The sequence below is a fragment of the Scyliorhinus canicula genome, chromosome 9, assembly GCF_902713615.1.
Source record: "Scyliorhinus canicula chromosome 9, sScyCan1.1, whole genome shotgun sequence".
Taxonomy (NCBI): Eukaryota; Metazoa; Chordata; class Chondrichthyes; order Carcharhiniformes; family Scyliorhinidae; genus Scyliorhinus; species Scyliorhinus canicula.
Genome location: NC_052154.1, coordinates 59,804,535 through 59,819,150, shown reverse-complemented (window position 1 = coordinate 59,819,150; position 14,616 = coordinate 59,804,535). Strand labels below are relative to the sequence as shown.

The 14,616-nt window shown below is 43.8% G+C and overlaps 1 protein-coding gene across 1 annotated transcript in view; it reads right to left on the bottom strand.

Annotated features, from left to right (window-relative positions):
* Positions 1 to 12,639, bottom strand: part of mmp2 (matrix metallopeptidase 2) — a 44,354-nt gene extending 31,715 nt beyond the window's left edge. The window contains exons 1-7 of the mRNA XM_038806744.1: positions 12,531 to 12,639; positions 12,271 to 12,435; positions 10,835 to 11,061; positions 9,719 to 9,867; positions 6,331 to 6,459; positions 5,330 to 5,503; positions 348 to 521 (exon numbers count right to left, since the gene is read on the bottom strand). Of these exons, the coding sequence (XP_038662672.1) occupies positions 348 to 521; positions 5,330 to 5,503; positions 6,331 to 6,459; positions 9,719 to 9,867; positions 10,835 to 11,061; positions 12,271 to 12,414 (997 nt within the window). The 5' untranslated portion in view covers positions 12,415 to 12,435; positions 12,531 to 12,639. The remainder of the gene's footprint in view (positions 1 to 347; positions 522 to 5,329; positions 5,504 to 6,330; positions 6,460 to 9,718; positions 9,868 to 10,834; positions 11,062 to 12,270; positions 12,436 to 12,530) is intronic.
* Positions 12,640 to 14,616: the final 1,977 nt, after the last annotated feature.

Below are 14,616 nucleotides of genomic sequence, written 5' to 3'. Positions count from 1 at the left end.
TTCCAAAATCTATTTTAAACATTTGCTTAGCCCATGAACTGTTCAGTTTAGCTCTTGCATTGTGGAAACATCCACCTGTCTGTCTGAGAATTGGGGTATTAATTCAACTAATACAAAACTGGCCGCAAGGTTTTAAGTGCTCACGGTATTTCAGGTTACTCAGCCAATGCACGCATCAAGAGTTCCACAGACTTCAGATTTCCACGTCCCTATAATGCAGTGAGTCAACGCCCAGTGCGTTGCCCATGTGTTTTCAAGGACTGACGTGGTTAAATAAAAGATGAAGACTATCACACAAATGGTGTAGCCCACATTTTAACCATGTATTGTTCATACATTGGTCATACCTGAGTCTGGGCAGAACCCATATTTTTTGTCCACATCATAATTACTGGTTGTACCACACCACCGGTAGCCATCTGACCTTCCTTCTGCTGTGCAGCTATCATACTGCCTGCTTTCAAAGGTAAAAGGAAATACGCATGGCTCTCCGTCACCATTTCCTCCCATAGTAAAGAGTGCTGGAAGAAGCAAAAACATTTGTACATTATTAGATGCTCATTCTTGAAAGAAACAACAGTATTGGGTTTTTATCTTTCTGCAATTTGGTTCCAAAATTGATTGTGCAGCAACGGAGAAGAATATGTTATTTATTTAAAATGGTCTATGATTTATTTTTAAAAGTAGCTTAATTTTCAATGTTGTTGCTGTTCAACAAGATGAACATCTGTTTCAATGACTCATTTTGAACATCTTCCTGTTCCAGCTGCAGAAAATTGGTTGAACCATAGGTTATTATGGATGTTGCCTGCTGGTTACAAATGCAGCTTAAGATCAATTGTGGCTATAATAGATTTCAGCATGCTGCTGACTCATACAAATACGCAGCAGCAAGAAGTACAAACACACTTCTTTTGGGCCCCGAGTGAAACCATGTGTCTACAGGGCTAGACAAAAGCATAAAAACAACAGCTGAATAATAGCACCATAAATGGAAATGTTCAGGTCAATAAAAGTGCTGTTCTCAGCTAAAAACAAGTTGCAGCACTTTTTTTTCTTCTCAGTACAGCCGAGAGAGTGTCACTACAACACATTCAAACATTGGTACACTTCCCAAAACTTTTATATGACAGTCCACAGAGTGTTTTTTTGGTAGCAATTACATCAGTGATATTCAAGACCATGCAGTATGCTTCACTAAATTCACTGATCCACAACTGGTAGGAACTGTGGGTTTGATTTTATGGAGGGTACACTGGTCCTGCCACCGGGGCCAAAGCTGAGGAGGTTGGGTTGGGGGGGGGGGGGGGTGAACCCAGCTGTCACTGCCACCTGAGGCTCCATCTTGTCCATGGCATCAATTACTGCCACAGGGCCTGTGTGCCAAAGAGGGCCCAAAAATGTGGGCCCGCCTAGACGTCTATTGGGAGGCCACAAGGGTAAAGCTAGTGGGATTTCCATGTGACATTGGTCTATCCCCCCCACACCTCTCAAAGTGCTGGTAAAATCCAGCAAATGCACAAAGAGGCCCTCAACTGGCCAATTTGGTCTCTGGGTGGGCAGGCCAGTTGCATATTTCTCAGCTGGCAAAATGGAAAGGTGCCAGAAGGTGACAGGCTAAAAACAAGTTGCAACACTTTCATCTTCACCCTTCGCCTTCCTGCACCATTTTGCCAGCCGGCCTGCCTATCAGCCCATCCCCAAAGAGGTAGAAAAGTCCAATCTTATGAAACAGAACTTGGTACGTTAGTGGATAAATGCACTACCCAGTTTGGTAATGCGCTATAATTATCAGGAAGGTTCTAGATTCAGTCAAGAGACTGAGTTCCAGAAAAATACATTTAGATCCGGAACGTTTAATCTGGGTTCTCTCTCCACAGATGCTGCCAGACCTGCTGGGTTTGTCCAGCATTTTCTGTTTTTATATCAGAGGCGGAGTTCGATGATCTCAGTAGGCTGCCAGTCGGGTTGTTACAACTTGCCTCAATAATTATGGACTAAATTATGAATAAACTCAGCCAATTTGCATTTTTGACCATACTATAATGATACAGGTGTGTGGAACTGTACTCCAGTGCAAGTTCCTGATTTTAGAGAAGGAGCTGGCACATGTTCACACCATTTCTCCCTCCACACAACAGATGTGCCTGACCTGTTGAGCACTTCCAGAATTTTCTGCTGTCCTTTGCCTTGCTCATCCATCAATCATGCCCTTGTGGGCCAAGACTGATCCCTAGTTCTGTAAATTCTCCAATTTCACATTTTTACTCTTCTGCATAAATTCCAGCATGGCCTTTACCCATCCTAACCCTATAATTTCTTCCAGCCTGACAACTCCTCTGCCCAATTCTCTGTATTTCCAATTTAGTCTTTTTATGCATCTATTCATTCCTTGCACCCCACCATTGGTTGCCATAACTCCTGCTCTCTGGGCCCCAGGCTCTGGATCCACTTACAGAACTTCTCTGTCTCTCTCTCTCTCAATTAAAGTCTTTCATAAAACCAATCTCCTTGACCAAGCCTTTGATCACCCTTCATAATATCTCCTCCTTTAGGTCGGCATCTATTTTTATTCAACTGTGCCTCTATAGAACATAGAACGATACAGCGCAGTACAGGCCCTTCGGCCCTCGATGTTGCACCGACATGGAAAAAAAACTAAAGGCCATCTAACCTACACTATGCCCTTATCATCCATATGCTTATCCAATAAATTTTTAAATGCCCTCAATGTTGGCGAGTTCACTACTGTTGCAGGTAGGGCATTCCACGGCCTCACCACTCTTTGCGTAAAAAACCCACCTCTGACCTCTGTCCTATATCTATTACCCCTCAATTTAAGGCTATGTCCCCTCGTGCTAGCCACCTCCATCCGCGGGAGAAGGTTCTCGCTGTCCACCCTATCTAACCCTCTGATCATTTTGTATGCCTCTATTAAGTCACCTCTTAACCTTCTTCTCTCTAACGAAAACAACCTCAAGTCCATCAGCCTTTCCTCATAAGATTTTCCCTCCATACCAGGCAACATCCTGGTAAATCTCCTCTGCACCCGTTCCAAAGCTTCCACGTCCTTCCTATAATGAGGCGACCAGAACTGTACGCAATACTCCAAATGCGGCCGTACTAGAGTTTTGTACAACTGCAACATGACCTCATGGCTCCGGAACTTAATCCCTCTACCAATAAAGGCCAACACACCATAGGCCTTCTTCACAACCCTATCAACCTGGGTGGCAACTTTCAGGGATCTATGTACATGGACACCGAGATCCCTCTGCTCATCCACACTACCAAGAATTTTACCATTAGCCAAATATTCCGCATTCCTGTTATTCTTTCCAAAGTGAATCACCTCACACTTCTCCACATTAAACTCCATTTGCCACCTCTCAGCCCAGGTCTGCAGCTTATCTATGTCCCTCTGTAACCTGCAACATCCTTCCGCACTGTCTACAACTCCACCGACTTTAGTGTCGTCTGCAAATTTACTCACCCATCCTTCTGCTCCCTCCTCTAGGTCATTTATAAAAATGACAAACAGCAACGGCCCCAGAACAGATCCTTGTGGTACGCCACTCGTAACTGAACTCCATTCTGAAGATTTCCCATCAACTACCACTCTCTGTCTTCTTTCAACTAGCCAATTTCTGATCCACATCTCTAAATCACCCTCAATCCCCAGCCTCCGTATTTTTTGCAATAGCCGACCGTGGGGAACCTTATCAAACGCTTTACTGAAATCCATATACACCACATCAACTGCTCTACCCTTGTCTACCTGTTCAGTCACCTTCTCAAAGAACTCGATAAGGTTTGTGAGGCATGACCTACCCTTCACAAAACCATGCTGACTATCCCTAATCATATTATTCCTATCTAGATGATTATAAATCGTATCTTTTATAATCCTCTCCAAGACCTTACCCACCACAGACGTTAGGCTCACCGGCCTATAGTTACCGGGGTTATCTCTACTCCCCTTCTTGAACAAAGGGACCACATTTGCTATCCTCCAGTCCTCTGGCACTATTCCTGTAGCCAATGATGACCTAAAAATCAAAGCCAAAGGCTCAGCAATCTCTTCCCTGGCTTCCCAGAGAATCCTAGGATAAATCCCATCCGGCCCCGGGGACTTATCTATTTTCACCTTGTCCAGAATTGCCAACACTTCTTCCCTACGCACCTCAATGCCATCTATTCTAATAGCCTGGGTCTCAGCATTCTCCTCCACAATATTATCTTCTTCTTGAGTGAATACTGACGAAAAGTATTCATTTAGTGTCTCGCTTATCTCCTCAGCCTCCACACACAACATCCCACCACTGTCCTTGACTGGCCCTACTCTTACCCTAGTCATTCTTTTATTCCTGACATACCTATAGAAAGCTTTTGGGTTTTCCTTGATCCTACCTGCCAAAGACTTCTCATGTCCCCTCCTTGCTCGTCTCAGCTCTCTCTTTAGATCCTTCCTCGCTTCCTTGTAACTATCAAGCGCCCCAACTGAAACTTCATGCCTCACCTTCACATAGGCCTCCTTCTTCCTCTTAACAAGAGATTCCACTTCTTTGGTAAACCACGGTTCCCTCGCTCGACCCCTTCCTCCCTGCCTGACTGGTACGTACTTATCAAGAACATGCAATAGCTGTTCCTTGAACAAGCTCCACATATCCAGTGTGCCCAACCCTTGCAGCCTACTTCTCCAACCAACACATCCTAAGTCATGTCTAATGGCATCATAATTGCCCTTCCCCCAGCTATAACTCTTGCCCTGCGGGGTATACTTATCCCTTTCCATCACTAACGTAAAGGTCACCGAATTGTGGTCACTGTTTCCAAAGTGCTCACCTACCTCCAGATCTAACACCTGGCCTGGTTCATTACCCAAAAGTGATAGTGTTGCACTATCACTCATAGAACATAGAACAGTACAGCACAGAACAGGCCCTTCGGCCCTCAATGTTGTGCCAAGCCATGATCACCATACTCAAACCCACATATCCACCCTATACCCCTAACCCAACAACCCCCCCCCCCTTAACCTTACATTTATTAGGACACTACGGGCAATTTAGCATGGCCAATCCACCTAACCCGCACATCTTTGGACTGTGGGAGGAAACCGGAGCACCCGGAGGAAACCCACGCACACAGGGGGAGGACGTGCAGACTCCACACAGACAGTGACCCAGCCGGGAATCGAACCTGTGACCCTGGAGCTGTGAAGCATTTATGCTAACCACCATGCTACCATGTTTCTGCATTAAAGGCTCTATATAAATGAAAGTTGGCATTAATGAATGGAAAATGCTGGCTAAAACTGAAAACTTACATTCATGAGGACAGAATCCATATTTTGACTCTTCATCGAAATTATAAGTTGTGGAACACCAGGGGAAGCCGTCACTACGGCCTTCAGTAGTGCAGCTATTGTATTCCAGCCCATTAAACAGGAAAGGAAACTTGCAAAATTCACCATCGGCATTCCCATATCTTGCCTTAACAACTGTAAAATACAAATGTATTTCAAATCAATAATTGTGTAATCGTTGTCATAAAACAAGTTATTCTAAAATGGTGATTATAAAATGTAATAATTTTAGTATCTCGTGATTAATATTAGCCAATGCTCTATTAGTCAAATAGTGGATATAACATCAGCTGTGGTAATAATTTTTGTGTAGATTAAATGCACAGAAAGATGATCGAAACCTTTCAGATCCTGAGGGGTCTTGACAGGGTGGATGGGAGAGGATGTTTCCTCTCGTCAGAGAACTGAGATCAAGGGGTTACTTTTTAAAACTATGGGGTTGCTCATTTAATACAGAGATGAGGAGAATATTTTTCTCTCAGAGGGTCGTGGGTCTCTGGAACTCTCTTCCTCAAAAAGGCAGTGGAAGCAAAATCTTTAATATTTTTAAGGCAGATCTAGAGAGGTCCTTGATCGACAAGTGGGTAAAAGGTTATCTGGGTGGGCCGGAAAGTGGGGCTAAGGTTACAGTCAGATCAGCCATGATCTTACTGAATGGCGGAGCAGGCTCGAGGGGCCGAGTGGCCTACTCCTGCTGCTAATTTGTCTAAATATGGATATTCAAAGCTTGGAATTTGAGGGCAGCCGGAGATCATGAAACAATGCTTGACAACTGAGCAACATTAAAAGTAATCTCCAGTAAGTGGTTGTGTTATGGCCAGTAAGTTTAGTGTAAATGGAGACAATTTGCAAAACACTCTTTATTGAAAAGTTTAACATTTTGTGACTGGATTAAAGTCAAACATGAACAATAAAAGTGAGACTAAAATGAATGCACGGCAGTTAAAAAGATGTCAGCGTACCTCGCCCTTCACCTAATGTCCAGAACTCATCATCATCGAAATGAGAATCCCCACCAATGCCTTTCGCTGGGGCAAAGGCGTGTGCCAGCAGTCCATCTTTCCCATCGAATGGGTATCCATCACCATGTTCTTGACAAAGTTAAAATTATACTGCATGGTTATGCTCCACATACATCACTATTTTCAGTTAAAATAACAACTTTTACTTTTGACTATCTTAAAAACATTTTACAATGTTGGTGACTGTAAAAGTGTCTGATCAGAACACATTAAATCTTCATTGTTGGCTTGTTCCACAAGCTACATTGGTAGCAGATAAATGTTTTAATTTTTCTGTGCGATTGTAACACAGAAATTAATAGAATAAATAAAACATGTATGAAATGACAATCACAGCATTTGAACAAGAGGTAGATACAGTGTAATATAAATCATGGTCAATGTAACCCCCTGTCCTAGGTTTGGTTGACAAAAGGGGCAGAGAAGAATTTTCAAGGCTTTTCTCCTAATTTGCTTGGGCTTTGATCTAGGCTTTGTTTGCCTCTCCTAGGAAGTTACATAACTCCAGGTTGGCAAGAAGTGTCTCTATCAGGATCCATATGGCAGTAAAACTACAGCGAACAAGCTGAATGGACTTTTTCTGCCTGCCGTTTTCATACATGGTTTTACTTTTTTTGTAAAAATGACATTATCTTTTGATATGGAAGCCCTTCTCCAAAAATATCCATACTAGAAAAAGAAACAATACTATAAAATGTCTGAACACAAAAGATTTCCAATGGAGTTATGACAGTGGAATCAAGAATCAACTAGTGCTGATGGACTGGCTGTAAAGCTGTTGACACTAAAACCAGTCACAAGCCTATGGGAGAGGCGTTCAACACAGTTTAGGTGCTTCCTCACAAAACATAAAATCTAAAAGTGGGGAATCTAAAATATGGGGCACAGTTTCCGGATATGTAGCTGACTATTTAGAACTGAGCTGAGGAGAAATTTCTTCACTCAAAGTGTTGTGAATCTCTGGAATTCTCTACTCCAGGGGGTTCCATCATTGAATATATTTAAGTCTGGGATAGACCGATTTTTGGTCTCTCAGGGAATCATAAGATCTGGGAATCCGGTGGGGAAAGTGGAGTTAAAGTCTGAGATAAGCCATGATGATATTGAATGGTGGAGCAGGCTCGGTAGGCATTTGGTCTACTACCCATTTCTAATGTTCTTATGAACAAGTTAGCTCCTAGTGGGCACTCAGTAGCACTTGTTCCATCTGATTCGAGACTGCTGCATGGCACCAAGGGAACCAAATCTTCAGGGAAGAAGGAAAGATAAAATGGGCAGCCCAGGCAAATGCAATAAACTGAAAAATATTCAGAAAATTATTAATTCGATAGCTGGGGAACCATTCTGAATCTGGCGAGGTGAGGGAAGCGCAATTGTCTATTCTCGGAGGTGGAAAATACAGGAACCACTCAGTTGAGCCATTTCTTGCATAACACTTTAAAGAGATCACATTTTTATGCTTAGAGAAGCGAACACTAACAGAATTGTCTGCACCTAAATTATGCTATTACACATGTGATGACATGCACGGTTCAATTCCCGTACCAGCCTCCCTGAACAGGCGCTGAAATGTGGTGCTAGGGGCTTTTCACAGCAACTTCATTTGAAGCCTACTTGTGACAATAAGCGATTTTCATTTCATTTCGATGGTACCTTATCCTTATGATCAGGCAATAGCATCCAGGAGTATATTAGGAACTATGTTTCTCTGTGTCATACTGAGAGATCAGGGCAAACTCGGAATAATTCATATAGTACAGAGGTTAGCACTGTTACTTCACAGCGCCAGGAACAGCGCCCGGGTTCGATTCCGCGTTTGGGTCACTGTCAATGCAAAGTCTGCACCTTCTCCCCGTGTCTGTGTGAGTTTCCTCTGGGTGCTCCGGTTTCCTCCCACATGTCCCGAAAGACGTGCTTGGTAGGTCAATTGGACATTCCGAATTCTCCCTCAGTGTACCCGAACAGGCGCCAGAATGTGGCAACTAGGGGATTTTCACAGTAAGTTCATTGCAGTATTAATGTAAGCCTACTTGTGACAATACTAAATATCATTATGATGACAATCTGTTATAGAATTGCTGTATTTATTTATTTATAAATTTAGAGTACTCAATTATTATTTTTTTATTTTCCAATTAAGGGGCAATTTAGCGTGGCCAATCCACCTAACCTGCACATCTATAGGTTGTGGGGGTGAAACCCACACAGACATGGGGAGAACATGCAAACTCCACACGTACAGTGACCCCGGGCCGGGATTTGAACTTGGGTCTTCAGCATTGCAGTCCCAGTGCTATCCACTGTGCCACATGCAGCCCCGAATTGCTGCATTTATATGGATGAACACGAGTGCCTGTGAAATTCCTTCTAGGCTCCCATGGTCTCCCACCATAATTTTAGATAGCAACTGGGTGAAATGACAGGGACACTGGTGCAGCCAATTTTGGGAGTTCCTTCATGGTGTCATAGGAGATATCTCTATCTTGCCAATATGAAGGAAATAATAGTCAAAAAAAAACTGGGGAGTCTCTTTGCAGACAGTGTCTTCTCTTGAGAAGAGACTGCTACTCAGCCTATCCGTAGTGGCCCTGTATACCGAGGGAGACATATTGGCCTCCATCAGGCTTGCTCCACGCCAAGCCCCTGCCCCTCACCCCGCCTCCCTTCACGGGGAGAGCAAATCTGAAAAGATCAACCATCTTCTCTTGTGGGCCAAAGAAAATTTGCCTGGAGGATTGGACTTAACATTTCATATCGAGGTCTGTTTAAGCAAAGGCCATCAACTCAATAAGTCAACTCGTTTCTCTCTCCACAGGTACTGCCAGACCTGAGGTGTATTCCCAGAGTTTTCCCAGTTTTTATTTCGGTTTTCAGCATCCACAGCATTTTAATTTTGAATTTGCCTGGAGATGTGTCTGTGCACCTACTCCCAAATGGCAAATTGAAGCTAAAAGCTTCCAAACACATGTGACAGATCGATGGTAGAGATGCAGCCAGAATGGTGCTTACACCCATTCTTTTGAGATCTCCTCCAGTTGATCCTGCAAACTGCACTGCTGATGGAGGCAAGCAGGCGCAATTCTAGCGCCCACACCAGGATTTTGCACTGAGAAGTTTGGGTTCAAAAATATCACAAAAGTGTGAGACACAGGCTCTCATTAAAACTGCACCCATTTTAAGTCCTTGTGAGGAAGCATTGGTTACACCTCGCTTCGAGGCATCACCCACCAATGACCATCCTGAATATTAATAATCCAGCTGGAGTTTATCGCACATTCCAGGAGGAATTCCGGCTTCAATAGAGAGAAAAAAGAACAGTAATGATTACCCCAGCGGCCAAAGTTAATCATGATGTCCGCCTCTCCATCGAAGATCCTTGTGAATGACAGTGGGGTGACTGCAGCCCACACATTAAAGGCCCGGGAAAAAGCGTCATCCACCGTCTCCGAGTCAAGGTCATAAGTGTATCCTATAATCCTGGAAGCAAAAAGAGGCAGGAGCTTAACTTGACATGGAAGAGTTTGAAATTCAGGCACAGCAATGGCAGGAACCCTTCCCACAACTACAATAATAACCCCATGCTTACAGAACAACCTATTTTAAGAAACAACGCGAACACTCCACGATACCACAGTGGACAGCAACTCAGTCACTGAGCTGCCAAATGGTAGACTTCTAGAAATTAGTTCATTCAATGATCAGTTGTAATAGGGGCTGGTTTAGCTCACGGCTAAATCGCTGGCTTTGAAAGCAGGCCAGCAGCACGGTTCAATTCCCGTACCAGCCTCCCTGAACAGGCGCTGAAATGTGGCGCTAGGGGCTTTTCACAGTAACTTCATTTGAAGCCTACTTGTGACAATAAGCGATTTTCATTTCATTTCGATGGTACCTTATCCTTATGATCAGGCAATAGCATCCAGGAGTATATTAGGAACTATGTTTCTCTGTGTCATACTGAGAGATCAGGGCAAACTCGGAATAATTCATATAATAGCAAATTACTAGGGCAGCACGGTGGCACAGTGGTTAGCATTGCTGCCTACAGCGCTGAGGACCCGGGTTCGAATCCCGGCCCTGGGTGACTGTCCGTGTGGAGTCGGCACATTCTCCCGTGTCTGTGTGGGTTTCACCCCCCACAACCCAAAGATGTGCAGGAAGGTAGATTGGCAACTCTAAATTGCCCCTTAATTGGAAAAAATAATTGGGTACTCTAAATTAAAAAAAAAATAATGGCAAATTACTGCAGGTGCTGGAATCTGAAACAAAAACAGAAAATACTGGACAATCTTAGCTGGTCTGACAGCATCGGTGGAGAGAGAAGGGAGCTGACATTTTGAGTCTGGATGACTCTTTGTCAAAGCAGAATAATCAATCCCATTTCAAAGGCTTTACCAATCAGAAACATTAAAAACATAAATGTTTGTATGTGTGAACACACGCCTACCTGTAAGTGATATGTTTATTCTCCCATTTGAGCATTTGTGGGAAGAAGTTGTAATTGGCCACGTCGGGAACACCACATCGCGGCTTTTTCATCACATCTACTGTCTCGCTGTCCAGCTCCCCAGTCTGCGGCAAGCCAAAGAATTTCTGCATCTTCTTCAGTGTGTCGGCCAGCACCACAAGGTCGCACCTTTCCTTCGGGCAGCCATAGAACTTGTTCAAGTATAACTGATCCAAAACAGAAGTGAAACAGGCTTAGTGTGTGTGTTTGGGAAGGTTCAATGCAATCCGAGACAAAGCGTCACTGAGTTAGTTGCAAACGCTACGCTTCAGTGCGTGGTTGCAAACTTTGCCCGAATGTAAAGAATTTCAGGGTAACTGTTTGGAAAGATTGGGACTGACCATTTTAATTGGGTTACAATTTGATTTGACTTATTGTCACGTGTACCGAGGTACAATTAAAGGTATTGTTCTGCGCACAGTCCAGACAGATCGTTCCATACATGAAAAAACCTAGGATATACGATGAATACACAATATAAATTCATAGACTCAGACTCAGGTGAAGCCTAGAGAGTGTAGTACTTGTCAGTAGAGAAGATGTGTGGAGAGATCAGTTCAGTCCACAAGAGGGTCAGTCAGGAACCTGGCAAAAGCGGGGAAGAAGCTGGTTTTCAATCTGTTAGTGCGTGTTCTCAGACTTCAAATCTCAAACAGACTGCAGATTTCGCTTCAATATTGAGTTTTGTGTAAAAAGCCTTTGGGGCGGCGGTTCAGACTGATATCGTTAACTTCAACATTTCAAAGCAATTTGCTACTTCCCATTGACCAAAAATTTGCACCAATAAAGTAATTATCTCACGCTATATTCTCTCAGCACTCATAAAGTGAGTCAACTTGGACTTTTGCCGTCTTTCCAACAGAAAGTACAAGAATACCTATTTGCAAACTGGAATGGATGTTTATTTATGGGGGGGGGGGGGGGGGCGGGGAGGACTCAGCGGGTCTCAAATTGTTAAATTGACCTGTATTACTGTTTTGACATGCCCGCCTTGGACACACTGGACAGATTGAGATTTTGTTTGTTCTACTTCTTCCTTTAAGGTGTCATTTTTGACCGCACATTTGTTGAAATAAAAATATTTAAGGTATGAGCCAGTTCCCTGTGTAAGTATTGCCTGCTTATCTCTAAGTCTTGTTTTCTCTGCTAGCAAGGACGGTGCAATTGCCAACACGAACAGATGTTATCAAGGCCCGTTGTGCTTTCACTGCTGGATCTTGAAGAAACTTTTGATCCCTGGGGACGCTGGGCGGGATGAATATTCTCTTCCTTCAGTTTGGCAGCTAGTGGAAGCTACAGAAAATGATCAGCCCAGAAACATAAAACGCCATTTGCAAGGCACCCGGGTGTTAGAAAGTTAACGAAAGTTAACTTACAGTGGCTATTTCCTGGTCTGTTTTCGTGCTGTTATCGCCTGGAAACTTGACTATGCCAGTCGGTGCCTCCAGAGTCTGCTGGACCCCGATGATGTGGAGCAAGGCTACTTTTAAGGCTAAGGAATAAAAGTTGCCGGCTGTCATTTTCTTCCAGGGGGAAGGCACCTATTTATCAAAAGAAAGAAAAAAATCACTGCAGCGCTGTCTCTTTGATGTCCTTCACTGCACAGGCATACTGCTGTTTTTATCCCCTCGCTCTCTCTGGGTTGCTGCTGCAGGTAACAATGTGTCCTTGTTAAACTTGCTCCTGTCGACTCGAATCCTTTGTACTTCCCAAATGCGCAGTCGCGCGATGAAGCAGTTACTGGCGGAAGTTGAGAAAAAACCCACCGAAGGAAATGCATCGTCTGGCACCCGGGGCACAAGCATCCACAAGTTTGGATTTGGAAATGAGAACTATTATGAGAGATGAAAGCGTTTTTGAGAACAAGGGCTACTTGGTAAATGTACCAAAGCCAGTGATGCAGTTTCGAACGGATTCGGTGTCCATGAAAATTTAAACAGGACTGCAAGGTGGCTGGAATTTCATGTGGCAATTCAAAAGTTAGGTTTTTATGGGATGCAAAAGGACACAGAGTTTGACCCCACCCAATCATTCATAAGTTTCTGCTCTTTAAGCAATTCCTGTGCTTCACTGGCGCTATACAAATGCAATCTCCTTTAATATCCTCTGGTTATGAAAGGCGCTATATAAATGAATTTTCCTTTAACTAAAGATCATGTGGTTACGAAAGGCGCTACACAAATGCATTTTCCTTTCAGTACAAACAAAGCATGCGAGGCACGAGAAACAACAATGGAACAAATAGTCTCCGGCGCTTCAGCCAGCGGAAATTCAAGCCACATGTGGTGGATATTACTTTAGGTACTCAACGTAAGGGTTAATTATAAAAATATTTTTAAAGCGGTGATGTGCACTTTTAAAGACACCCTCTTTGAGAATCTCAAATACTTAAAAAAAAGACTTGTCAACTTTTAATTTGAAGGGCGTGCTGTAAACTTGCTGCATGACTGGAACAATCACAAGCCTGGAGGCGCCAGATAGTCCTTCGGGGTTTGTATTGTGCCAGATTTATCTGCAGCCAGATGTTTCAGCAGTGAATGGTTCACGTTGGCCAACGCCCTCCAACTCGTGCTGTGGGCGGGAGGGAGGGAAGGGTTTGAAGGTGCCCTCAGTGCAGCTTCGGGGCCATAATTCTAATCACTATCGATTGCCGTTTCATCGAAAGCGTGCTATTTAGGTTATACATTCAAAAACATTCAGTCAGAAAGCCTGAAAGGAGTCACTGAGGAGGCTTCTCTGCGGCGCGTTTTTGGTGCTGCAAACTTCGTTTTCTGTTGTTGTTGCATGCTTTCCCCAGGAGAAGTGACAGACCCCGGAGCTGCTACCTGCACGTTTCAAACGGCTTCACTGGTCAGCACTTAACTGAAAAACATCTTTCCACCGTGGACGTCGAGACACACGCAAAGGCGCCATTTGACTAAAGTTTCGCGACTTGAAATTAAAGGGGAGCTGTGTCCCGACTTAAACAAGTGGCTCTCCCGTTACATGAGGTATCTGTGAAGAGAAACGCCTTTTTTACTAGCCAGAAAACCACTCGGAGCAGAAGTTCTCCATTCGGCCCATCGAGTCTGCTCCACCGTTCAATGAGATCATGACTGATCTGATATGATAATCCTCAACTCTGCTTACCCCCATAACCTTTCATTCTCTTACTGATGAAAAACCTATCTCAGCCTTCAGTGTACTTAAGTGACCCCAACCTCAACAGCCTTCTTCTTCAATTGCTTCTCATAAACAACCATCAATGGTAGAATGATATAGCACATTTATCCTCACAATGTGCTGTTAGGGCTATATTAATCTCACTCCCTGTTTCATTCCTGAATCTCTAATTATTTTCCCCTTTAAAGTATTTACCCAGTTCCTTTTGGAATGGCACGGGTGAATTTGCTTCCATCAGCTCATGCATTCGAACAACTTGCTATGTGAAAGGAAAATGGTTTCTCATGTCGTCATTTGTTCTTTTGCCAAACACCTCAAATCTTTAAGACCATAAGACATAGGAGTGGAAGTAAGGCCATTCGGCCCATCGAGTCCACTCCGCCATTCAATCATGGCTGATGGGCATTTCAACTCCACCTACCAGCATTCTCCCCGTAGCCCTTAATTCCTCGCGACATCAAGAATTTATCTATCTCTGCCTTGAAGCCATTTAGCGCCCCGGCCTCCACTGCACTCCGCGGCAATGAATTCCACAGGCCCACCATTCTCTGGCTGAAGAA